Consider the following 25,368-nt stretch of genomic DNA (forward strand, 5'->3'; position numbering starts at 1 on the left):
GGGTTTGGAGTTGTAAGGTGACTTAATAGTTATGGGTTCACGTTAGCTCTTTTGGATTATTTTGCAGAGGTCTCAAGTCCTAGTTACAAGACAACTACCCATCCTTCTGGAGTCAGGAGAACGGGGTTGGAATCAAACTGGAGTAGGGACAATCGATCCAGTCTTATGTTACAGCATTTGCCCCATGGAATGAAAGTTCATCATCCATACTCCAAGACTCTGGGGAACTTACATAAATATCCATGAGGTTGTATTGGGGGTGTGAAGGGAATGGAGAAGAGGCAGGACTGGATCTGAAGTCCTTCTGGCTCCCTTTGGCTCCTATAGTGTGAGGGGTATAACTAGGCTTATGGCTGGATGGAAGGGGAGTCACAGTTTCTCTCTCCAGATCCCACGCAGTAAGGGATTTTCTGGTTCGCTTTATCTCCTTGCCTGGATGCTAGCCATGTGCCTGCTCTGGGGACTGAACTAATGAAGACATGAAGCCCCAGCCTGATGGGCTGTGCTGGGCCCAGGGACCAGAGCTGGCCAGACAATCAGCCATAGCCATGGCATTTGTTATAAGGCAGGAGCACAGCTCTTCACAGCAATGGCCAATGTGAAAAGTGAGAGGTGGAATAGAGAGCTGGAGCCAGTATTCAGTAATGTAAAGCACACAGAGGGAGGTGCATGTGGAAAATCCAATCAATACAGAGGGCTTGGTGGGGCTCTAGGCCCTCTCATGATCAATATAGTCAATTCTCATTATTCATAGATTCTGTATTTGCGAATTTGCCTACTTGCTAAAACTTATTTGTCACTCCCAAATTGATATTTGTGTGCCATTGTGGTCATATGTAGATATGTGCAGCATGGGGTAAAACTGGAATCACACTCCTAGCTGAGGTTAAACAAGGCAACACTCTGCCTTTGTTTCAGCTCTTATACTGTAAACAAGTGCACTTTTTATGGTCTCTTTAGTGCCATGTTTTTCACATTTCTGCATTTTTTATTGGTGGTTTTTCTGTTAAAAATAGCCCCCAAACACAATGCTGAAGTGCTGTCTAGTGTTCCTTAGTGCAAGAAGGCTGTGATGTGCTTTACAGAAAAAGTACATGTGTTAGATAAGCTCCATTAAGGCATCAGTGATAGTGGCATGAGCACAATGTTAATGAATCAACAATATATATTAAATAAGATGCCTTTAAACAGAAACACACATAAAATAAGGTTATGTATTGGTTATTTGACAAAAATCTTGTGACTATAGACTCACAGGATCCTAGCCCTGTATTTCTCCTAAGAGTAATGGTTTAGTATTCATTAACTCAATGTTCATGGTGACCTCATAAAACATAACTATACAGAAAATGAAAATGACTATAGATGTTGCTATCTCTTCTGCTTTCACCCACAAAGAATGCATGTCCTGGCATTTCTCTTGCTTCTTTCTGGGCCTAGACATTGTGTCTTAACTATGTGCCATGGGCCAGGCATGCTATCAGGTTGCAAAATGCCTCTCCACCAAGACCCCTGCTGTTTTGGGGAGACACACCCATTTCCCAGTGGGAAAGGGGACAGGATGGCTCTCCATCTAAGAGATCCTGAGTTCTTTGTCTCCTGAAAGCACATGTCTGAAGTTCTCTGTTTGCAATCACTTAAAAACAAAGAGTGACCAGATTCCAGAGCCCAGGAACTTCTACCTGACCACAATTTAAGTACAATGTTGGGAATCTCACTGTCACTGCTTTAATTTTAGTAGGCTGGAGACAGAGATTTCCGGAGAGAAAAGCAAATATAATCCAATTCTTGTTGGTGGTAATACCAGTCCTGTAAGCTTGTGAGGATCAATAGATAATGAACACTAAGCCATTTTGAAAAAAAAATCCATGAGATGTATATTCTTTACGCTGACTCCATCTGGCTTCATGAGGAAGAAGATGCTCTAGATATGTGAAGGTTCTAGGTAAAGGATGCCTAACTCTCTGGTGACCAAAATCTCGAAATTTCTATTTTTTACTTTATAGAGTGTCATCTTTCCTTCCTGCTTTAACAGAATAGTCCAAGCACAATTTAACTTTTTTTGGTGACTGAAGGACATAATTTATGAGGATGAGCTACTGTGTTGGACTGTAAATAATATAATCACTAACTGATGGGTGTAGGGGTTCTTCTTGTTGGGGCTCTTTCTGTTCCCAGTGGCTGTTTCCAGCAGCCAGCCTATGGGTTGGTTCTGCTTCCTCTCTGCTCCTCTCATCCCTCCTCACTACACTTACTGCTATTCACCTCTCTGTCTTCTTGACTATGATTTAGGAATGTAGGATTAACTGGTTAACTGGGTTTGGGGACAGTACAACATGAAGGATAGGGGTAGAGGCTGTGGATTCCCATTGGCTGGGTTTAACCCTGGATCTTCCATTTTCATCTGTAAGAATTGTAGTGAAATTTCCTCATCTGAGCCTCAATTTTATTCTCTATAAAATGGAGCTATAAATAGCACCTAACTCATAGGGTTTTTGTGAACACTGAATGAGCTATATACCTGCAGCTCCATGCATAGAGCCTGCCATGGAGAATGATGGTTACTGTTCATGTTATCATTGGGACAGTGAATTTTGTGGAGCTCTGAGAGTTTTTTGGTTACTTTTGGAAGGTTGGCTTAATCAGAAATCTGACTGATGAATAAGTGGGATTTTGGTTGTATTATTGTGGTGACTTTTATATTACTGTTCTGCTTGATCAAGATGGTGACTCAAAACTGAAACCACTGCCACCATGTGGTCAGCCAGTAAGAGCCTGATTCCAGGCTTTGTCATTGAGTGGACTCAGGGCCACCCATTCAGAGTGGCCAGCCCTTTTGACTGATTAGGAGGCCTCCTTAAACCAAGAAGGGGAGATGCCTTTCCACAGACACTTCTTTGACTAGGCAGAGGATGTGCCCAGTGGCCCAGGAAGACTTGGGAGATTCTCCCTCAGCAGTTTTGGAGCTGTGAGGAGCAGACTCCCACTCTGGGTCAGGGAGCAGATGCTGGGGAAGGTATTCCACAGAGACCAATTTACACAAGAGCCGATTCTGAAGTCTGAAAGCCTTAGTGTTCCTATTCAGAATCAACTCATATTTGAAGTATTACTATGTGCCAGGGTTTGGTCTAGGTATTTGTACACACACTATCTCAATGGGAATGAGTTGGGCCAAGACATGGTCTTCAAAACAACTTTTCTCTCACATCAGCAACTGTTGCCATTTGATTTCTCTGCTTTGATATCACCAAGAAGACAGCTTTCCTGGGGGAGCCAAGAATGACTGTGAGTGGATACCTTGCTTGATGAGGGGCCTTCATGGGCTAGTGCTGATTCTCTACTTTGGATTCCTGGGGAGAATTTCACTTGCTTAGAATCGATCCTAATCTTTGGGGGAAGAAAGTAGAATCATTTTTTTAAAAGGTTCAGAGCTCTGGCTTGTGTTACAGCTTAAGTTCATTCAGTGTATATCCCACAGACACCGATGAGAAGATGGGGTCCAGGCTGTGCCTGAGTGCTGGTCCTCGTTCTGATACTTACAAGCATAATGATGTCACACAAGTCACTTACGTCTGGGCGCACTTTCCTCATCTTTAAAAGGAAAAGGTTGATGATTCTATTCAATAATTCCAGTTATGATAGGCACCAAGCAAACAATAATCATTCTCATGACAGCACCATTATTGAGCACTTACTATATGCTAAGTATTTTACACAAATGATCTCACTCTATTATCACACCAACCTATGAGTTGGTATTATTATCTTCATTTTTCAGATGGTTTAAAAGGGTGAAGTCACCAAACATTATGCATCTAACAAGTGCAGAGCTGGGGTGTTCAAATTTGTCTTGGGTGAGAGTGATGAAGTTGGATTTTTTAATGCTTTCCTTGGGGATTCACATATAAACACAGTGGCATTTTCTTGTGTTGGAACACAGAAATCAAAACCTTTCCACCTTCCAGGCAGCTAATCAGCAGCTTATGCTGTCCTGTTCATCATTTTTTCCCCTGATGGAAGACACTAGTTTCCTGTGTGGCCTTACCTTGGCAAAAGGCATGGTGTCATCAAAGTCTCTAACAGGCCACCCACCATGGCAAGAAGTGAGGGTGGAAGCAGATTCTTTCCTTCACCAAATCCCAAAGACTAAACCTGATGCTCCTGCAATGCATTAGGCAATGGCAGGAGACAGAAGTAGCTGTTCCCAGTTTATGTACTTAGTAAAAATGAAATGCAATTGTTCCCATCAGGCCTGACTTTGTCCCAGCATTAACGTCCCTGGAGACATAGGAAAGGCTACTTGAAGCAGCTGACCTGTCTTGAGCAGGGCAGAAATAGATTGTCCCCCACCCCCATGTAGCGAAGGCAGCAGAGTGGGTCACCCACGAGCAGGTCACCAGGAGCATTTTGGTGTTAGGCCTTGGCATGGCTGGCATGGACTTGTGAAGAAGAAGGTACATTGAAGAAATGCCCAGTGAGTCTCTGTGGTATCAAGGGGACCATCCCCAAGGTGGCTTGATGCCTCAACCAGAGGCTATTTCTACCACTTTTTAACTTTATCAGAGGAAAGCCCAAATTAGGCAAACTTTATACTTGTAGCCAAGTAGATAAACTTAAAGGAAAGTATATTCCATCTCCTCTATTCTCAAATAACCTATGGCTTTGAACAGCTAACTGCCTTTTCCACCCAGAAAGGGACATACAAGACATGGACCACTGAGTCTATGAATTAGAATCAAAGGGAATTTTATTTTTATTTTGTATTTGTTTATTTATATTCTATTTAAAATTGTTTGTTTATTTATTTTTCAATTCTTATTACTCCAGTCCATTTAGTACTGAATAAGAGCTATCTGAAACTTTTACTGTTAGCCTGTCTCAAACTGTAATTAGGCAAGTACCTATTTGCAAGGCTGTTGCATGTGTTAGCAGCACAGTCTGTGAATCTTCCCTGCAATCCCTGCTTCCAAACCCTTTCGACTCAAGGGTCTCACCATGCAACTCCTCAGGTAGAAGGAGATGCATCCTGCCTACCTGAACAGCCACTTGAGGGTAGGAGGGGGTTGCATGAGCTGGCAGGAGACAGATGAGTCTAGGTATCTCCTCATGAAGCCCAAACCAACAGATTAATCCTTGTACATTTGATCCTCTGTCCAGCCAGACCAAGGACATTCACTTCAAGGCTCCTGAGGTGGCCTCTTATCCCAGGTTCATCAGAGCCAGAAAAAAGAATAAAGCCAGGAATAGCATAAAGAGTAAATAAAATAAATAAAATCAAGACCTTTTTCCTTGGTCCTGCTTACCCGCTAAGAACACCGAGAACCAAGTTAAGTACAAAAAATGACCCTATGATGATAAGTGTAACAAAATAGATCCAGGGCCAGTCCCTTCCTACGGCATCATTGACCTGGAAGAATGGAATGATAGTTAGTGAGGCACACTCAACAGCCGAGCACGGCCAAGTGCCCATCACCAGCTCCTGGACACTGACCCATGCAGTGCCGGGACCTGGGGATCCTCTAGGTCCAAATCGGAGGCCAAATAGCCTGCCCAGCCAATGGGTCAGAATCTGTGGTTGAACAGGGACTTTTTTTTCTGGTTTTCCTGGCCTGTTAGGATCCCATCCCCAAGGACCCTGGTGATGTATATAGTGGGACCTGGGACCTTGCTCGGCTGCATTGTAAAGAGTACATAGAAACGGTAAGCTTACCCGCTCAACACACCGAGAACCAGATTTAGAACGAAAAAGGATCCAAAGATGACCAGACTGACAAAATACACCCAGGGTAACTCATAGCCCATAGCGTCCTGCATCTGGAAAGATGAAGAGCAGAATGAGAGCAGGAAAAGAGCAGGAAAGAGAAAGCAGAATGAGTTAAAGTGAGGAGGCAGGCATGAAGGGTGTGAACAGAACTGGAGACTTGTGAGGCTGAACCAGGGTCCATGGTTACCACTGTCACCCTCGATGTTCAAAATACTTCCTCATGACCCTGACCTGACCTGCAAAGGCCCTTTGCAGGCTTTGCCTCAAGAGGAGGCTTTTCTGGCTCTCTCTGTTGTTTTATTTTCTGGAACACAAAGCTTCCTTCAATGTTTTCACTTGTCTAAGAAGGTGGGCCATCTGAAAAAACGATTTCTTCAGTGTAGGATGGTTTTAGCTCAGTTGGGTTTACATGGCATTAAATCCTTCACTGCGCTCTGGGGGTACCCTAACCTTGGTGTCAGGAGTGCCTCAGCTCTTACTGATGGAGCCAGAGATCCAGAATCTTCAAGAATGTGAGGAAGGAGAGAACTTCCTTAAGGGGCTTTCCTGATCTGGGCCCAGGATTTAGAGGCAAAAGTCCAGGGCTTCACGAGCACTATGGGCCACGGCCCAGGAAAGATGGTTGTTTTAGTATGTATTCAGAGAACAGTTCCAGTCCTGCAACCATATTTCCTAGATGGAAAGAGCCTGTAGCCTGGAGAATGTGACCACACCTAACAAGGGTCATGGAAACAGTCTGAAAGGCTGCAAACCCCTGGAGTAGCTGGAGGCAGTGGTGTGCTGGAACTTGTTCCCCTAGGCTTTGGAAAGCCACTGTGTCTCTTCCCAGTTCCATGTTCAGTGATGTCACTATGGTAGCCTGAAGCTGACCATGGTGGGCAGAAATGCACAAATGACACCGATCAGACCCCTTCTCCCCTTTGCTCCTAAGAATTGGTGGTTAACATTTACCAGCACATCACTGGCTGGAGGGTACATGTGAACATGATGCAAGGTCATAGAGCAGCATTTTTGTCAAACAGGAAATTTATTCTGATTTAGTTTCTCAAACTTACTTCTTTTGATGCTTTCTGGCTAGACCAATCAGAATTTAGTCTTATCTTCCTAAAATGAACCACAACTTTGCCCTTGTGAAATTCCCTTACAGGAATCCAAATTCCTAATACAAAAGCTTCCTGAATGAATTAGTGGATCTCAGAGTGTGGCCCTCACCTGCTTAGAAATGCACATACCTGGGCCCCTTCCTGAAACTCTGCAGGTGGACCCAAAAAGCCATGTTTCAACAAGCCCTGCAGTGAGTCTGACGTATACTAAAGTTTGAGAACCACTGGTTTACACCATTCTCCATAACTCCCAACTTCAAAAACAGGGACGCGACACGACAAATAGTGATTCACTATTTGTCTCTGCTTTGTTGCATGGCAATGTTCTTGAACGTGTGGTCTGAAGACCACCAGCATCAGAATCACCTGGAAGAATTGTTATCATTGCAGATACCTGGGCCATTCCCCCCAAATCGGTATACCTCATAACTCTGAATGTTAGTCACCCAGGTGATTCGAAAGACAGGTGCCTCAGATGAGTCACATATGTGCTGGGATAGTACTGCCCTCAGCCCTCAGGGCTTCTCAGGCTCCAAGAAACCTTATCCATGTGCCTAATCACGCTGGACAAATACTGTGTTCTCTGTGTGCTGTGAGTGGAAAAGAATGAGAAGTTCTGGGAGACCTACCTAGTTGGATTGGTTTGAAGTGTTGTATTCCTATATGTTCTTTTCAAATCTAATACTACGTATCTGGGGTTACTATATTTTTGTTAGAAGAATCTACCAAATGTAGCCATAGTGCAGAGTACAAAAATTGTGTTAAGGGCTTGGGGATCACTGGTTTGAACTGAGTCACTCACTCAGCAAAAGAAGAGTTCCTAACATTTGTCCATTCAACCATTGCATAATTGGGTTTAACATGAATTTTTTGAGCATTCCCATTCCCAAATACTCTGGTGTTTTTCACATAGTACTTATCACTTTCTAACTGTATAACTTATACATTTATATACACATATTTATTATGTGTGTGTCTTCCATGCGGAATGTAAGCTCCATGAGGACAGGCAGTTCTGATTTGGTTTGTTCACTGGTGCTGAAAACAGTGCCTTACACATGGCAGGTACTCAGTAAATGTTGAGTGAATCAATGAACTTGATATGTGCCAGGTACTGTGCTATAAATAGGAAGCCCTTGCTAGCATGGGGGACAGATAAATAAAAGGCAACTACAACTGGAGGTGGTAAATGCAGTTGTAGGAATAAACAGGCAGGGTTATAGAAGCTCAAAGGGAAGAGTGGCTGTATGAGGCTCGGAGAAGCTAGCAAGGGCCTAACCAGGCAGGAGTGGGTAAACCTTGCACTATGGGGTCACTGAAGGCAGAAGGAGCGCTGGAGCAGGAACGAAGCCCAGAGGCCATGTGATCCTATGACAGAATGGTGGGTTTCCTAGGAACTTGGCAATTATCAAAAATAGAACCCACAGCTGAAAAGCCTGGGATGGAGGCTCTGGGATGGAGGCTTTTTCCAGTGGCTGAATACTAAAATATCTAGCAAAACAGCAATTGTTATAAGAGACAGGTTAGTAAAGTCTGTGTGTGTCAGACTGTGCCCCTTTCACAAGGAGCCTGGGAGCCTCCTTTAACCAGAAAGTAACCAGCAGAGGAAAGACCTATAACCACCTTCACTCCCAGGAGGAGAAAAAGAATATGGCAGTCATACAGGAAGGGGCAGGACTGGTGACATAAAGTTAGGGAGGAGAAAGGCACAGGCACCACAGTGAGCTAGGCAACCACAGGCCACATAATGATTGTAAGGATGGCCATGTGATCCCAGGGTCTGTATGTCACATTTTATTATGGGGGACCGTGAAATAAGCCATTCCCTAGTCTTAGCAGTGGTCTCATTAGAGTTCACGTTGGTTCAACAGTATTTCATGAGTGCCTACTATGTGTAAGACACCATGTTCTGTGCCAGTGAAAGCGACGGGGTTGAAAACAGCCCTGAGATAGGAGAAGGCATCTGCCAGGAGGTGTTTATAGAAAGTGGATTCAAGGCCATGAACCCTTCAGCTGTCCTAGATTTTCCTTTCTCAGATTAAGTCCTGCCAATGAAAGTCAGAGCCCCTTCCTCTTCCCTAAGTTAGCAAGGGTGGGCAGGTCAGGAAGCTGATGGAAGCTGTGGACCCACCTGAGAAAAGCATCCATGGTGCTTTGCATACAACCCCATGGATGCATGTTTCTGACCAACCAATTGCTCTGTGCTAATCCTAGAAGAGTTTTCCCCAAGGGGGCCTGTTCTGAGTGAGTTCTCCTGCTTCACCCAGGATCTCAGACCTCCTCACCTTCCTCGGGACAGAGGGGAACAAGTAGTTCCAGAGGCAATGGCATGTTTGCTGCAGTTCACACTCTCAGAGCTGCCTCTGGAGCCCAGGCATATGGTGAGTGGGAGTGAGGGCTGATTGGCACTGAACCAACCTCCTTGGAATTAAATCTCTCCTGACTGGTTTCTCATACCCCTAAATTTGTGCACACTTAACCTCACAGAAAACACAGTTCCCCAGGCCACATATCTCTCACAAATCAACAAACTCATGAACTCTGGAAATTTCCTTGGGCCCTTATTCAGATTGGGTGTCCTTTCCTTTGTGTCACAAGGGGAGTGACTTCCAGCATCATTAAGGACTTCAGATAGATGGAGCTATAGACCATGTTGCCCACAGATAGCTCATAGAGAGCCTCATAACATTATGATCTGTAGATAACATCATGACCCATAGATATCTCATTGATATCCTCATGACCCATAGATTTCTCACTGATATCCTATAACCTCAAGAGTCATAGATACCTCATTGATATCCTCATAATAGCCTCATGACCCATAGATATCCCATTGATATCCCTATGGTAACCTCATGACTCATAGATATTTTCATGACCTATAGATATCCCATAGAGAGCCAGGGCTATATTCAGGAGACTCAGGATCCCTACCTCTCTTTTGTCCTATGCTTTTGGTTTGGTCTCTCTCTCTTTCAAAGGTTTAAGATGCAGAATAGCAGGTGAGGAGCAGGAGGTAGGAGGACAGGGAGATTAACAAGTTCCTAAGACCCCATCACTTCCTCAGGCAGCAATGCTCAGCAGCCACCAGTGGGTGATTCTCTGGTCTGTGTGGCTCAGGCCTGAGAGGAAAGCACCCCTTTTGTCTTCTCTTTTGCTTTCTTTTCTTTATTCTAGGCCACCTACTTTTGGGGGCAGACTGAGCAGAGAGCATACAATGCTGGGTGTCTCTGAAGTAGGGCAATGCCTGGAGTGATGAGATTGATGTCTTAAATCAGCTGGAATGGAGCTATTAAGAAGGGAGAGAATAAATAAAGACATATTTTTTAAAAATGACCCAGATTGCTGACACCCTTATTTAGAGGTGAAAAAGGATGGGTTTTCTCAAACCATTAAAGCTATATGTTTCTTAGGCCTATAACAAAGGAAGCTTTGTGACTTTTGTAAGGAAGGCATGCATTTAGACATCTTGATGTCCACCATAAGCAGCCATTGCGGCCTTCAGGCCCAAGGACTAACAGGATGACACCAGGCTTTGCTGAAACACACACCTTATTAAAATAATTCCAAGAATCCATAGACACACCAAAGGTGATACTGAATGAAAAACACAGAAGAACCTTTTGAAAAGAACATTTAATTCCTTGAGGGCAACTTCAACCTTAGACCTTCAAATCCAACATTTATTTTTTTCCAAGAAAGAAAAAAATAGGAGGAACAAAACCCCTGGACCCTAGTCTGTCAAGGTTACTCTCAAGCCTAGCTGATTTCCATGAGTTTTCAAGTTGTGGTATTTTCTCCTATCAGGTTCGTAGCATAGGCACTGGGGATCTAAAAAGACTAAGTAGTTTCAGCAAATGCCAAGAGGTCTGTCACTTGTCATCAAAGGCAGGAGGTGTAAACCCATAAAAGTCACAGTGCTTTCCACAGAGTATCATTAGAGGATGATATGGCTGCTAGAATCATTAGAGGACATGGGGTTCCCATCCACAGGTCAATGAGTAGCAAGTCAGACAACAGGTACTACCTGACTCCTTTCCACCCCCTGCACCTATTTATCATTGTACATGGAAAACCTGTGAATGCCTCAGGGCACAAGTAAAAGCCTGGATTATGTGGGGAAAGACACCAACAGCCTCCTGACATAAAGGCAAGCCAACAAAATTAAATCCTTGATCTATTAAAATCCCTGAACTCAGTTGGAATCATGCATTGACATCCTGGGGAAGTTTAGGGGGCGTAAGGAGTAGACTGGTGGCCTCAGGTATGAACACCTGTGTAGGAGAAGGCTGGCTCACAACCAAAGGAAGAAATGTTTGTCCTGGGCAGCCACCAGGTGTGGGGTTGAGTTTGATGCCTGTGACTGCACCTCTAGGTAGGTGGCTTTTCAGACACATTGGGGCAGCTGAGCTGAGCTGTTGAGAGAACCTAAAACACAGTTCTCTCCAATCTCCCAAAATGTTATAAAGCTTGCTTTTCCCAGGAGGAAGAGCCTCAAGGCCAGTGAAATTCCACTTTCTTCCTGAAGTGCTCTGTGCCAGTGTGGAACTCTCTCTGCTCTCCCTGAATGTATTGTCCTGTGCTGCTAAGTTATGTTTCTTTGTGTGTCCCTTAGCTCTTCAATCAGGTCCTAAATTCCTTGAGGGCAGAACATCTCCCCATCTCTCTACCCGAGTCCCTACTCAGTCCTGGGAACACAGTACCTGCTCAATAAATGTTTGTTAAATGGAATTATTGAATAATAAGGACTCCTCTAATGCCAGTGAAATGAATAAAATAAAACCAAATAATTAAATAAATAATATCTTTGAGAGATGCTAATTTTCTTTTTGATATGCTTATAAACCACCAGTTTACTAAATGACATTCTTTATTTAAAGCAGCATGTGCACTAAGTGGGGAGCACTTTCACTGAAGCAGATTAAAAGTTAAGAACTGCAGGGTCTTAAGTAGGACCTACCACTTTCTCTACTCTGATACCTGTTAAAGAGCCCAGGATACTGTTTCTAGGTTACTTGAGGATTTTTTCTCAGCTCTTCATTTAGAATGACTATTAGGTCATCAATAGAGCTCAGCTTCATTTCTGCTTTCTTGATGCCTTCAGAGACTCATTTTCTATATTCTGCAGTGAAAAAAGGTGGCTTTTTGAAGAAAAGATTGAGTGGGGAAAAATAGGGTAAAGCCTGAATCAACCTGCCTGAGTGTGTGTGTGTGTGTGTGTGTGTGTGTGTGTGTGTGTGTATGAGAGTTTAGTAGGAATTATCTTGCCAGCATGTCCAGACATGTAAGTGGGACGACAAGACAAAGTGTGGAGCTGACAACTGACTTATGAAAGGTTAAAACATTAGAATTTTGTTCCCAAGTTCTCCTGCTGAGTCCAAACTAACCCAGATATTACAGAAGACACTATTTGTGATTCTAAAAAAATCTTTTCTTTATATGATTTCTCACTAAGTATTCTTTTTAATCCTATTTTAAGTCCAATTTCTATTTTTTAAGAATCAATGAAACAACTGATCCTGGAGAAACCAATTGTGGGGGGTCAATGGGTGGTGTCAGAAAGAAGCGATCCCAGTATGTTGGTGGTAGGGTGGGCTGGGGTGTGAGTCCAGGAAAACCTAGACCAGAGTGCTTTTATTGTGCTCCACAGTATGTAATATTCTTGGGGACCTTGGATCAGGAGGGCACTGAGTGAGCAGAGATCAACAGAATCCTCTTGATGAAGGATTATTCAGTTATCTAGATTATGAAAGAGCTAGAAATGTGTATTCTTGGGTGATGCCTACTCTAACTCCTGCTTCCTTTTCCCACGAGTCTTACATGTGATCCTCTCCAGATGTTCTAAACCCTGAGTAAGTGGCCATGTTATTCTGTTTCACAAGAGCATGCGGCTATCTCAAGTACAAAGTCAGCAGTGAACAGACACTTGGTTGATGTTTATGCTACTTAATTGCGATTCGGCCACAACATGGAAGGGATAATATTCAGGATTTCAAACTGACCCTAGTTCTTGATCACGTCTAAGAATTCTGCAGATCATCTTGATTCAACAGTCTCTTCTATCTTCAGGAAGGCACATACTCAAACCATATAAGACAAGTTGTTTTGAATTATATGCAGAAGGCGAGGGGTATTTTGTTAGAAAAAAAAGCAAACAAAATCTGAACATAGAAATGGAAACCAATGGTAAATGCCATACAATATTGGATTCTTCCCTCGGTTTTGGTGCTTCAGTGCTTCTAAAGAAGGCTGATACTTTTTATTTGATCACCTTTCCCCACCATTTTTAAAGAGGGTGGATGTCCTGAAAGTAAATGAAGAGGCTTTGGCTTAAGAAGCCATTGCCCAAAGAAACCACACCTCAGACTGAGTTTCAGCTTAGTTTTCAAATCCCCAGTGTTTCCTACCCCTTACCCTGTCATCTGCGGACTTGGTAAAATAAATGTTTCAACAAATCATTCACCTAGTTGGGGCCTTGGCCCAATGTATGGCTAATAGCTTTAACAGCTGAGGAACTGTTCAAGTATTACAGTTTGATCTTATATTTTTAGTCGACTAACTCTTCAAAATCATAACAATGGGATGAAATAACGGATGTCACAGAAAAAGAGAAATAAACTTGATATTATCCATGGTAGGAAGCAGGTGTCTGCCATTTGCTACTGGTGACCTTCCTGGTGCCATCCATCCCAAGCTTTATCCAGTGATTGAATCAATTGCTTCTTTAGTGCTTTAATGGCCAATTCTCTCCCTAGGTATATCTAACTAGATGTTTGATAGTTCAAAATGAACCCAGCTCTGGGGTTTCCATTCGTTGCTGTACTTGAAAATCTTGGTTGCTCCTTCCAACATCCTCTAGACTTGCCCCTTGCCTTTGAAGGGAAATGCATTTTTTCTGAGTGGGAGACCCTACTCCCCCAATTTCCATGGAAACCATAGCTCCTTAGACTGGTTCAAATCCAGTGGCATCAAAGAAGCACCATGCAGACTGACTAGGTTAGATTTATAGGGGTTTTCAGACTTCAGCTTGGGAATCAGAATTCCCTGGAAAGCCTTTCCAAAGCGCAGATACTGCGTCCTAACTTTGGAACTTCTCATTCAGTGGCTTGGAGGGAATTAGAAAGCTCCATGTTTTATACTAAGATACATCAAGACTTAGGAGTCTGTGGGTTTAGAGATACAGGCCAGAGACAAGGAGGAGAAAGGCTGAAGGGGAAGAAGTAAGAGGGAGAGAGAGGAAGAAGGAAGAAAGGAAGAAATGGCCATGGAAAGGTCAAAGCAATTAGAGAAATTATCTGAAAGCAGGAGCATTGGGCTGGGAAGTGCTTCCATCACGAATACCCAAGTATGAAGTTGTATCAGCTTAAGGAGCATACGTGCATGTGCATGTGTGTATGTGTGCAGACACATACACACATGCACATGCACACACACACAACATGGCCATTTTTGGGAAGGTGCTGGGAAAATCAGAGAGGCATGTCCCATGAGCCTGGGATTGTTCCTTCACCTCTGACACTTTCTCTGTTCCCAGCTTGAGCTCTATCACATACACCCCAGGGGAGAGAGCACAACACAGCTGCTGAAAATTGGTAGTTGCAGTTGTGTGCTTCTTCTCATTCCCCACTCTGGCTGTCATTATGACAGTATTTCTTTGGGTCACATCTGGCTGGTGGGGTATCAATGACTTATGGTGGGGGAGAGGGAGGGAGTGATGAAGGAAGATCACAAAAATATATCAGGGCCATCAGCAAAGTAAATTATACCTATTACCCCAGCCCCACACCCACCCACCCACTGCCACTATGCCCTCAATTTGCTGCCACAGAAGTCATTCCTATAGCAACTTAAGGCGTAGGGTTGAAGCTCAAGTGATGAGGCTCCAAAGCACAGTTCCATATGATCATATGTTCTATGCCCATAGCAGAAACCTCAATGTGCAGAAGAATTTTTCTGTCCTTGGCTAGACAGAGGGATCTACCCAAGGTAGAAGAGCCACTTGGGAAATTTGATCAGCTTTACTAAACAAAATATATTTGCCTAAGCATATTTAGGCAAATTAGTTCAATTTAGTTCAAATTAGTTCAATTCCTTCTTTTCCTCTTAGAAATTGTTCAAACCAGTTTTGTATTGAGCATAGGCTGGAAAAATGTTTTCCAGTGTTTCATTTTAATTTGAGGGTGAGATGATTTGGCCTTTGTCTTTTTTTCAAAGTATCACAACATAGCAACAATACCATTGGAGCACAGGCTCCAGTTGTACAACCATTATTTAGTTTAGATTTACTATTTCTCTAGACTGAACTTTTCAGTCTTAACTGGATGTTATTTATGTCTGAATTCTATACCTAGAAGCATCCCTGGCATGCAAGGAATGCTCAATAAATGTTTGCTGGGTACAAGGCTCTTGGGCAAGTTTCTAGTAGTCATTTGCAGAAGTACGCATTTCATAGCAACACAAGGTTTCAGCATGTTGACTAGAACATAGAAACTGGGAAGAAGAGTTTTGAATCGAGAGGACATGGTGCTTATGAAAAAATTAGAAGATACAATACCCTGTACCACATCTCTGTGTTGTTACAAAACTCTTATGATTTTAGGAAGAAGTCAACACCTCTCTTGGCATCAGTTCCTTTCTATCTGGCAGCTCTGTTCAACGGGAAGGCATTCACTTTCCTCTCCCTCTTCCCTGCTTTAGTGTGTAGACACTATTCCCTAAGCAGGATCTTAGGCTGTTTTCAGCATGGCCAAATAAATTTGACTATTTGCAAAACTCTGTGTGAGATGGTATTTTCAAGACTGGCAACAAGCATTTTTCACCCAAATGCTGGAGAACAACACTGGATTCTGGCAAGTCATTCCTCATGCTCAAGTAGGAGATACTATAAAGAATTATATTTTCTGGAGCTTTTACAAATAATGGACTTGACTTTGCCAGAATGGAGACAGCTCAAATATGGTGTGTATATTTGCCTGTCCCATAGGCAAAAATCTGGCACTTTAACAGCTTTAATGTTGGCAAAGTAGTGTTGGCTGCTGGATAATAAAAAGGGCATCTTGAAAGTAGAAGACGATTTACTGTCAACTGGTTGACACTTAGGAAGTGGTATTTATAAATATGCATCACATAACCAGCAGAGTATTTTGTTAGCAGTGAAAATAATGGCAATGTATTTGTCTGATGGACGATTCTAATATGATAAGGTATGATTAACATGAGAAATAGAAATATAATAGCATGCCATAATGCTATACAATTCAATAAAAATTGTTTCTTGTTAGAAGACCAAGTATGACTTTTCTCTTTAGCCCTAAAAATTAATAATTGTGCTCTTTAGCTCTCTTTTGGGGACAGATGCAAGAAAAGGATAAGAACAGAAGGAACTCCACAATGAGAAGGGGACTTGAATAGAATCCTCATGTTAGGTTTGGCCACCTCATTCACAGAGCATCAGATGCACACCAGTGTTTCTCACTACAGTAGGACAAACTGAGAGATGACATTTTTCTTAGGCTGGTGGGCAAACAGAGAGACTCATTAGGGTGCAAATTTCATGCTTTGTTTCTCAGGAAAGATCTGGAAGAAATCAAAGACATTCATCAACTATTCCACCAAGGTGTGTACATGACCACAAAGTCATGGGGGGAATGGAAAAAGGAGATGTCAAAGAAAGGCTTGCAGCCTTCTGGACTCCTTGCCTCCACCCATCTCAAGTTACGTACCCAGTATAGCACATCTGTCCAGCCCTCCATGGTGATGCACTGGAACACTGTCAACATGGCGAAGGCAAAATTGTCAAAGTTGGTGATGCCGTGCTTGGGCCCGTCCCAGCCAGGCTTGCACACAGTGCCATTCTGGCACTGCCGCCCATGGCCAGTCTCCAGAGCACAAGGGGAAGGATCATCTTCTGCTGGAACATCTTGAATGACCAGGGGAAAAGAGAAGGAAGCAGAAGGGATGGAGAGAGATGGGCAGAGAAAGAAGGAGAGAGAAGTCAGAGAGAAAAGTGATAGGATAAGGTTGATGGGATAGGCAAAACAACCACAACAATAATGCAGAACAAGTTTTCGTTAGTTCCCCCATAGACAAATTAAACAACATATAGAACTAGGTATTCATTTAGGGTGTCATTGATTTAGCAGGTCAGTACTTTCAACTAATTGTTAGACTGAATTTTAACTTCAATAATTGATTTCAAAGACAGTAAGGCTATTATCACACTTTCTGTTGAAACATGTTGACATCATAGTCAAATGGCCAATTAAAAAATAATGATGATGCAACTACTCCAGGTGGAAAATATCCTGGAAAATGATCTTTTTCTTTTTCTTTCTCTTTCTTTTTTTTCTTTCCTTTTTTTTTTTTTTTTTTTTTAATGTTTTTTGGTGATAAATTCTCTATGGACACTTCCATTGGAATATCAGAGTTTAGGGTGAGGGCTATATTGACTGGAAGACTCTTTCACATAATTAGCCAACAAATCCCATTCAGTAACATTTTCTCCACTACATGTTACATGATGCATTACCAGGCATGCAAATCATTTTACAGTGGAAGCCTTTATAAAGGATAAAAAATAAATTCTGACCATAGGGGGAAAGTATCAACCATAGCAATCTTTACTATAACCCTTGATTCCAAATACTACTGACTTTTACAGACTTGCAGCACTGCTCTTTTGTCTCCAGAATTTATACATTTCAGAAGAGATGAATCATTTTCTGACCTCTAATCAGGACAAAGTGGCAGTGGGTAATAGGGAGAATACTCAGTATGGACAGAGTTTTTTCAGAAAACCATATAACGTATCTACTGTGGCTATAGACAGGGCTTGGACCAATTCCACATGCCAGGGAGAGCTACTAGGAAATTAATAGTTAAGATGTGTCTTACATTTTTGGTGTGGAGGTCATTGGTGAATTGAAATAAGACTTGACTGATCTAAGAATTCCCATTATGGCAAAATACTGAGAGTTGGTCCCAGCTGTGGAAGGTAATAGTTTGGAATTCACAGAAGTTTGTAAAATTAAAGACATTGTCTCATGCTTATAGAAGGTAACAATAATAAACAGAATAGACTCCAGTCCTAACAAACAAATGATTGCTGTTAATGACAGTGAATAAATATATGCCCCGGGATAGAGAATTTACTTGTAGTTCTTCATTTAGAGATAACAGGTCACCCTGGGTCTTATCTTGTTTCATATGCATCAAAACAATTACAAGTCTAGTACCTCTGTATTGAAGAATATTGGTTGGTCTTTCTCAATTTGTGGCTTCAAATTTGAAACTGTTCACCCTCAAGAGGAGGACAGGAAGAGGAATATTAATCCTAACTAAGAGACAGTTCTTATGAAAATGAGTTGAGCAGTATGGTTGAAAATATATGCCGGAGTGTGTCTTGGCTTTTTTTCTTTTTTCTCCCTTAACAGCTTTATTGAAATATAATTTACATGTCTTACAATTCATCAATGTAAATGTACAGCTCAATTATTTTTAGTAAATTTATATAGTTATACAGCCATCACCACAATCCATTTTAAAACATGTCCATCAAACTCCCAAATTCCTGTGTGCCTGTTTGCAGTCAATCCCTGCTCCTATCCTCAGCCCCTAGCAAATTGATCTACTTTCTGTCTCTATAGCTTTGCCTCCCTAGAAATTTCATATAAACAGAATCATATAATATGTGGCTTTTTGTGTCTATCTTCTTTCTTAGCATGTTTTTGTGTTCTGTGTTGTTGCATATATCAGTATAGTATATTCTTTTTTGTTGCCAAGGAGTGCATTTCATTATACGCCTATCCATTCACCAGCTGATGGACATTTGGATTGTTTCCAGGTGTGGGCTATTGTGAATAGTGCTACTTCCTGGCTTATTCTTGGCCTGGTGCTTCAGGTTGCATGTGATTCTTTCTGTGATGACCAAGTTGTAAAGGTCTTCATCACTGGTCACTGAACTGTTTGAGGGAATGACAGTGTCTACACCATTTTCTGACTCTAGGGCCTGGCTCCCAGGAGGGCTCCATTTATGTAACTGAACTCTAGTCACAGAACTCTTCTGTGACTTTTGAATTTTTGAAGTCTTTGGAGATTTGGATGTGAGTTTAAATAATGAGAGGCTATAAAAAGAGGGACACTAAAAAGTGAATCCAAAACCTAAAGAATACATGAAAAAGTGGGCAAGAAACACCTAAAAAATTGAGAGGCTGGAAAACCAAGAAAAAAACAGATCATACGTGTTGTTGGGCTCTCACCCATTCTGGTGATGGCTTTCTACCGTGATGTGTTCAGTCACTATGATAAGTGTTGGAATGATATAGAAGATGCGAGGAAAAGAGAAGGCGGAAGAACAGAGGGATAACTTGCATTTCTTCTTCTCTTGTTTTATTTTCTAGTGAATAAAGATGCCATTAATCTTTGTATTATGACTGCTCATCTTACAGCCTTCCCTGTGTTCTCTCTTCCTGAAACAGACAAAAATAAGGAAAAAGTGAAGGTTGCCAAAGTGAGTTCTGAGTGCCTCAAGGAAGAAAAACATATTTTGGGGTATTAAAAAATATATATGTTGAAAGGAAAATGGCATCAGGAGAAGTGATCTCATTAATAAAAAAGAAAGGGTTGAGATTCAGAGAGATTATTTAAGGCTCAAGCGCCATTCTGCTATTTTAAATCTATCTTGAACAACAATAAAAAAGATTTGAGAACAATTAAGAAGCAATGATGATCTGGTAAAAATAGGTCTCTATAAAAAGCACTAAAGGGAACACTTGAAAAATGTGAACACACACAAATCAGCAGGTCCTTGCGACATGCACTTGAGGGTGGGGGAAAAATGGCTTGAATGTGAAAACGTGTTGGTGTTCTTCTGCAGAGTCATGAAGTCCCAGGGAAGAAAGGAGGAACGTGATGTAGGAAACAGAAACAAAGATGTGGGCCCTATGTTTTAAAACAGAAGTGAAGAGAAGTAGAGTCATTCTGGAAAGTCCAAATTAAGTTTGTGGTAAAAGAATGGAGGCAAAGATTAGGAGCGATTTTAGAAATGCAGTTAATACCAACAAGAATATGAAATCCTGGGAGAGTGCCAGTAAGGGGTTCCAAGGAGAAATCACCAAAGACAAAATCAATTACTTTTTTAGGACCAACTTTAAGAAGTGAATACAATGGAAGTGATTTCATTTCTAGGTTTGAGCCAACCAATTCTCTGCCAGTCTCAGGGGTAATTAGTGTGCTTGGGAGAGCTATTCAGAGTAGCCTGGCTCAGAGTACCATCAAACAGATGGGACAACCAGAAACAAAAGGTGCCGGCATATGGTGATGTATCTGTTGAGGAACTAGGAAGGCGCCTTGCAGATGCCTCCGGGATTGGAGAAAAATTGCCTCTTCAGAGACCACCTCTACAGGGAACTAGAAGGGCAGCCTAGAGGCTGGATAATGGCTCACCTGGCCAGCTCAAGACCTTTCTTCATAGAAAACATGGCTTAAAATCCAATGTGTCCTAAAATCTACAAGCACATAAAATTCGTAATCTGAGAATAATCTTAGAGTGCAAAAAAGAATTTGATTTAAATTCCATTAAAAATTATGACAAGGGCTCACAAGCACTTTTGAATAATCTAAATTTGCAGAATAATATGGTAATTCAATCTAAAGTCTGAAATTAAAAAAAAAAATCACCCATTCTAAAGGTGGTACAAAACTCTCCAAAACACATGAAGACTGGCTTCAAAGACTACAAATTTTTGATATTCTCTTTGGCTGCATGAAATATGTCCAGATTCCATACACTTTTTCCTTCTTATTTGTTTTAGTCACTATGTAGGTGGAAGAGGCCCTGATGACTGTGGCATTGTGTTCTTTTGGGAGCAATGGAGTGGGTCCCTAGATTGTCATCAGATGGCAGATTTAGGAAGGAGGAGCTACATGAGCTCTGGATTGCAGTGTGTTGATTAAAAAGTCTTCTGCAGCCACGTGTCCTCAGCCCCTCTTCCCAGCAGGGAGCCTGGCTCTACACAGAGTGAGGTCACCTTCCTGATGGAGCTGGCATGGCTCCTCTCTTTGGGACACTTCTCTTGGTATCTGTCCTCTGACATCCTGGCTCTCCAGGCTGATGTTCATTTTCACTGATGGGAGCTAACTTCCCTTCTGACTTGTGGAGTAAAGGGAAAACCCACCACTAAATGATCTGATGCATCTTCTGATAGGAAGCAGGTGAGCAGGTGACATCTCAAGTATTTTTCCTGGTCTTTTTTTTTTTTTTTTTTTTTTTTTTTGCAAATCAAGGGTAGACAACAGTATGGTTCTAAATTGGCCACCCCAATTGGTGAGGCCAATTCTAGTCTTTATCCTAAAAGTGGGAAGGCCACTATAAGTTTTAGCAGGCCAGTGGTGGCTATTTCACCAGACTGTGCAGCTGTGGCACAGAGGAGAGCATCCCACCCTGTATCTCTTTTGTTTATCATGCCTGTTGAGGCCAATGAAGGTCTGACAGTGATGCCTAGTGATTTCCAATGTTCCAGGTTGCTTATTAGCATAGGCCTTTAGAGGATCTTGCCACCAGTGAAAAACATACTTTTGCTGTTTTCCCAGAAGAATGAGAGAAACATGGGCAGTTCTGGGAGCAATGTTCCTTAGGTAAGTTGTATACAGACCTTTGGTTGCAGGGTAGGGTTGCTATCTTTAGCTCTGTGGCAGAGTTTCATCATTTCACTGTCCTCCACTTGGTATGCTGTTGGTGAGAGCTACACCATAACATATAACCCACTCTTGGGGTCTTTGACACTCAATATCCCTGTGACTGCCTGAGGACTTTGGGTCTAAAGAGTCATCAATCATTTCAATACAACTGCATAAACTTTAGACATAATACAGTAGCTCTTAAGCAGGACTTAGAATGAGATCTAATAAAGCTACACAATTAACATAAATGTATTGGCTCAGGGCTGGCTACAGACTGAAGTGAACAAAAAGAAGGATTTGAATTCAAGGGGAAAATACTACTCATTGCATTATTTGGTATTCCTTTAAGCAAAGATGAGTTTTAGCTAAAGACAAGATCTGTTCTAATATTAAAGAGCTTCTGTTTTTTTAATATGATAGCTTATTTTATACAATTATGACCCAAATAATTAGGAAGTTCTCTCTAGAGTAAAAAAAAAAAAATGGTCTCTTAAACAGACTCTTCATCAAAACAGTAAAAACCATTGTGTAAGCCTGTGATTATAGATTTATAGTTTTCTTGTTTGTTTGTTTTAGGACTATGGTTATGCAGCAGTGACCTAAAAACAACAAATACCCAGTCAATCCACCCAGTCAAACAAGATCATCCAGATCTGGTACTCTATTTTGGTTTCTGAATATGAATAACCATTTCATTCTTTGTCATACAGATCTGTCTCTCTTCACCATCCCAAGGCAAGAGGGGTCACATTTAATTTAATGCCTGGGCTGAATAGAAATGAGAAGCAGTACTGATGGAAAGAAATGAGGTATCTTTTAAAGCTTCAGACAGATGTTCCCCTTTCTCCATCAAGATGCCAAAAACTAGAATGAAAGATCTTGTTATTGGAATAAAAAATCACATAAATTTAACACTGCTAACCCCTTTGGGGGAAAGTACTTTTTCAAAAAGTTTTTATGTTAAACTGCTTTATATGTCTGTTTATTTTGTCAATCTCTGTTTAAATGTTTTTTTTAAAGGTGCAGCTGAGATTTTAGTAACCTAAGACGGCAGTTTGTAGCATATCCCACAAACCAAAACTAGTTGTATTCAGAGAAGTGCTAAATGGGCCAGCATTTCTTGTTAACTATATTGTTTTATGGAAGGAACATAGGGAAGTCTTAAAAAGGTGGGAGGTTCTGCCTATGAATGTAGAAGCACAAAACACTGACACAGAGGAGGCAAGATGAGCCCTAGATAGTGGAAAGAACCCAGGGTTGTGATGGAGGCATCTACTGGCTGCAGGCAAAGCCAGGGCTTTGAATGACAAGTGACACTGGAGGACCAATGGAATAGAGATACACACCATCACTAGGTCAGTTCTGATTCTTTTTTTAAAGTTTATTTATTTTTGAGACAGAGAGAGAGACAGAGTGCAAGCGGGGAAGGGGCAGAGAGAGAGGGAGACACAGAATCTGAAGTAGGCTCCAGGCTCTGAGCTGTCAGCACAGAGCCCGACACAGGGCTCAAATCCATGAACCGTGAGATCACGGCCTGAGCCCAAGTCGGATGCTCAACTGACTGAGCCACCCAGGTGCCCTGGGTCAGTTCTGATTCTTAAATTAAAATACTCAAGGTTGGCTTGGTTATGTTTTTTGAATCACACAGCTCATTTAAACTGTTTAGCAGTGCTGGATGGGAGCTGTCTTAACAGAGATCTATTTTAGTAAAAAGAAAAATTACCAAGAGAAAAACAATACCAATCTCTGCCTCTCACTTAACCATGGAATGAAAAGATGAGTCCTTGAATGGAGGAGGCCTTGCCTAGCACCACTGGTTATATGGTGGCAGTTCACCCAACTACCAGGAAAGTAGCAATGACACAGTGAAGCCTCTTGAGAGCTGGCCTCTCAGCATCTTCCTTACCTGCTATGCCCTCCTGGTTGTAGCAGGTCTTATGCATCTTTCCCATGAAGAGCTCCAGGCCAATGATAGCGTAGATGATGATGACAAATAGCACTAACAGGGCAATATGCAGCAGGGGGACCATGGCCTTGATAATGGAATTCAGAACGACTTGGAGACCTACAATGACAAAATTAGATAGTAACAGTGAGAACATCAGCTTCCACTTACTAAACCAAGTGCTATCTCTGATGCCATACTGACATAATCTCATGTAATCTTTTTAGCAATTCTACTAGTGAGGTATCACAAGTCTGATTTTTTAGATGAGGAAACTGAGGTGTAAGGTCACACAGTGAGTGACAGAACAGGGATTGATATCTAGGTTGGCCTGACTCCAAATCTTTCTTGGAGGCACATTCAAATGAAAGGACTGGCAGATGTTGTACTTCTAAGGGGAAGAACATGTTGTTTCATCCAGAACTATCCAATTTTCTAATATCCTGTCTTAGAGATAACCTAGCATCTTTTTGTCCTAGACCACCATCTCACTACAGTGAGAATTAACTTTGACTAGACACAGCTCTGCAAGGACTTGCTTATCCCTCAAGGTGGGATTACTAGATCCTGTGGCTGACCCATCTGCCAGAAAACGCACATCAGCCTGGTTGTCAGGCATCTGGGAGGGGGGACTTTCTTTGTTGAAACTGATTCATACCCCCAGGTTACACATAGGTGGTGATACCTAAGACCTTATCTGGATTATGTGAGTGAACCTCTCTTCCTACAGATTTCTGGCCAGGCCACTTTCCCTCAGGGCCCATATGTGGAGAACACTAGAGCCCTCCATTGAAAAGCCCCAATAAAAGGAGTTCAAGTTAAATATGTAATTTCCATTTGGGAAGATAAGAAAGTTCTAGAGATGGATGGTGGTGGTCTTTGCACAATGTGAATATACTTAGTGTCATTGAACCATATAGTTAAAATGATTATAATGGCAAAGTTTGATATGTATATATTACCACAATAAAAACTAAAAGTACTCAGATCCTGCCAGGACAAAAAAAAGTAAACGAAAAATCCTACGTAGTGTATCAGTCTTGTCAGTGCATCCCAAAAGTACTGAAGGCTTGTACTATCATCTTATGGCAACAAGGACCCCCAAACTTATGAACTCAACCATAAATGACACCAGGAATACTCCTTGTTCAAAAGAGATGTTACAAGTTTTCATTTGCAAATGGTGGAGAGACAGTTGCAGCCAGTCACCCCTAGATTACTATCAACAGTGAGTACACCAAATCTTCATGTCCTACGGCAGAAGTGGGGGAAAGGGCAGGTTCTCCTTCCTTACATCTAGGCCAGTTGTGCAGAAAATCTTGTGGCCACCTCTGACACACATATGATAGGATGCCCACCTGTGCATCACACCACACAGGGCACTTTTAGTGTCCGCATCTGACTTACCCCCCCCAACCGCAAACATCCTCTCTTGTGCTGGAAGCTTCATCTTTGTATTCAGCCACTGCCCTCCCTCTGCACTGGGTAAACAAAGTCTGGGTCCCCCTCTCCCCAGACCCCAAGGCAGCCACTGATGTTTTGTGATTTGGTGCAGTGATATTCACAAGGCTAATTAGAGGAATTCTCCCCAGTTATTAAGCCAAGATGGGGAGAGGAAAAAAAAAATAAAAGAGAAAAGCTGGAATAATTTTACCTGTGAATTAATGAGAGTGCTTTGCAGCCTCCCATTAGAACAAGATGTTTTCAGATCCAAATGATTTCATTAATTAGCAAGTTGTACACACATTAGTGTTAAAGTATGTGAAGCCATGGAGGAAGTTGAAAACTGAATTGCAAAGCAAGTTTCAGAGGTGTCTGCTGGGGCGGGGAGCTCTCAAAGTGCTACTCACTGAAGAAGATGGAGATCTCTAGAT

General features: G+C 42.0%; 1 protein-coding gene across 4 annotated transcripts in view; it reads right to left on the reverse strand.

Moving 5' to 3' along the window:
• Window positions 1-25,368, reverse strand: part of CACNA1C (calcium voltage-gated channel subunit alpha1 C) — a 658,891-nt gene that overhangs the window by 186,550 nt on the left and 446,973 nt on the right. For 2 of the 4 annotated variants that reach the window (XM_049627025.1, XM_049627026.1), the window contains exons 6-8: window positions 23,456-23,614; window positions 16,593-16,789; window positions 5,304-5,407 (exon numbers count right to left, since the gene is read on the reverse strand). In XM_049627025.1, coding sequence (XP_049482982.1) covers window positions 5,304-5,407; window positions 16,593-16,789; window positions 23,456-23,614 — 460 coding nt within the window. Of the gene's footprint in view, window positions 1-5,303; window positions 5,408-5,710; window positions 5,815-16,592; window positions 16,790-23,455; window positions 23,615-25,368 lie in introns of all 4 variants that reach the window. The other 2 variants (XM_049627022.1, XM_049627024.1) reach the window with 1 other exon arrangement.

The sequence above is a fragment of the Panthera uncia genome, chromosome B4 (genome assembly GCF_023721935.1).
Source record: "Panthera uncia isolate 11264 chromosome B4, Puncia_PCG_1.0, whole genome shotgun sequence".
Taxonomy (NCBI): domain Eukaryota; kingdom Metazoa; phylum Chordata; class Mammalia; order Carnivora; family Felidae; genus Panthera; species Panthera uncia.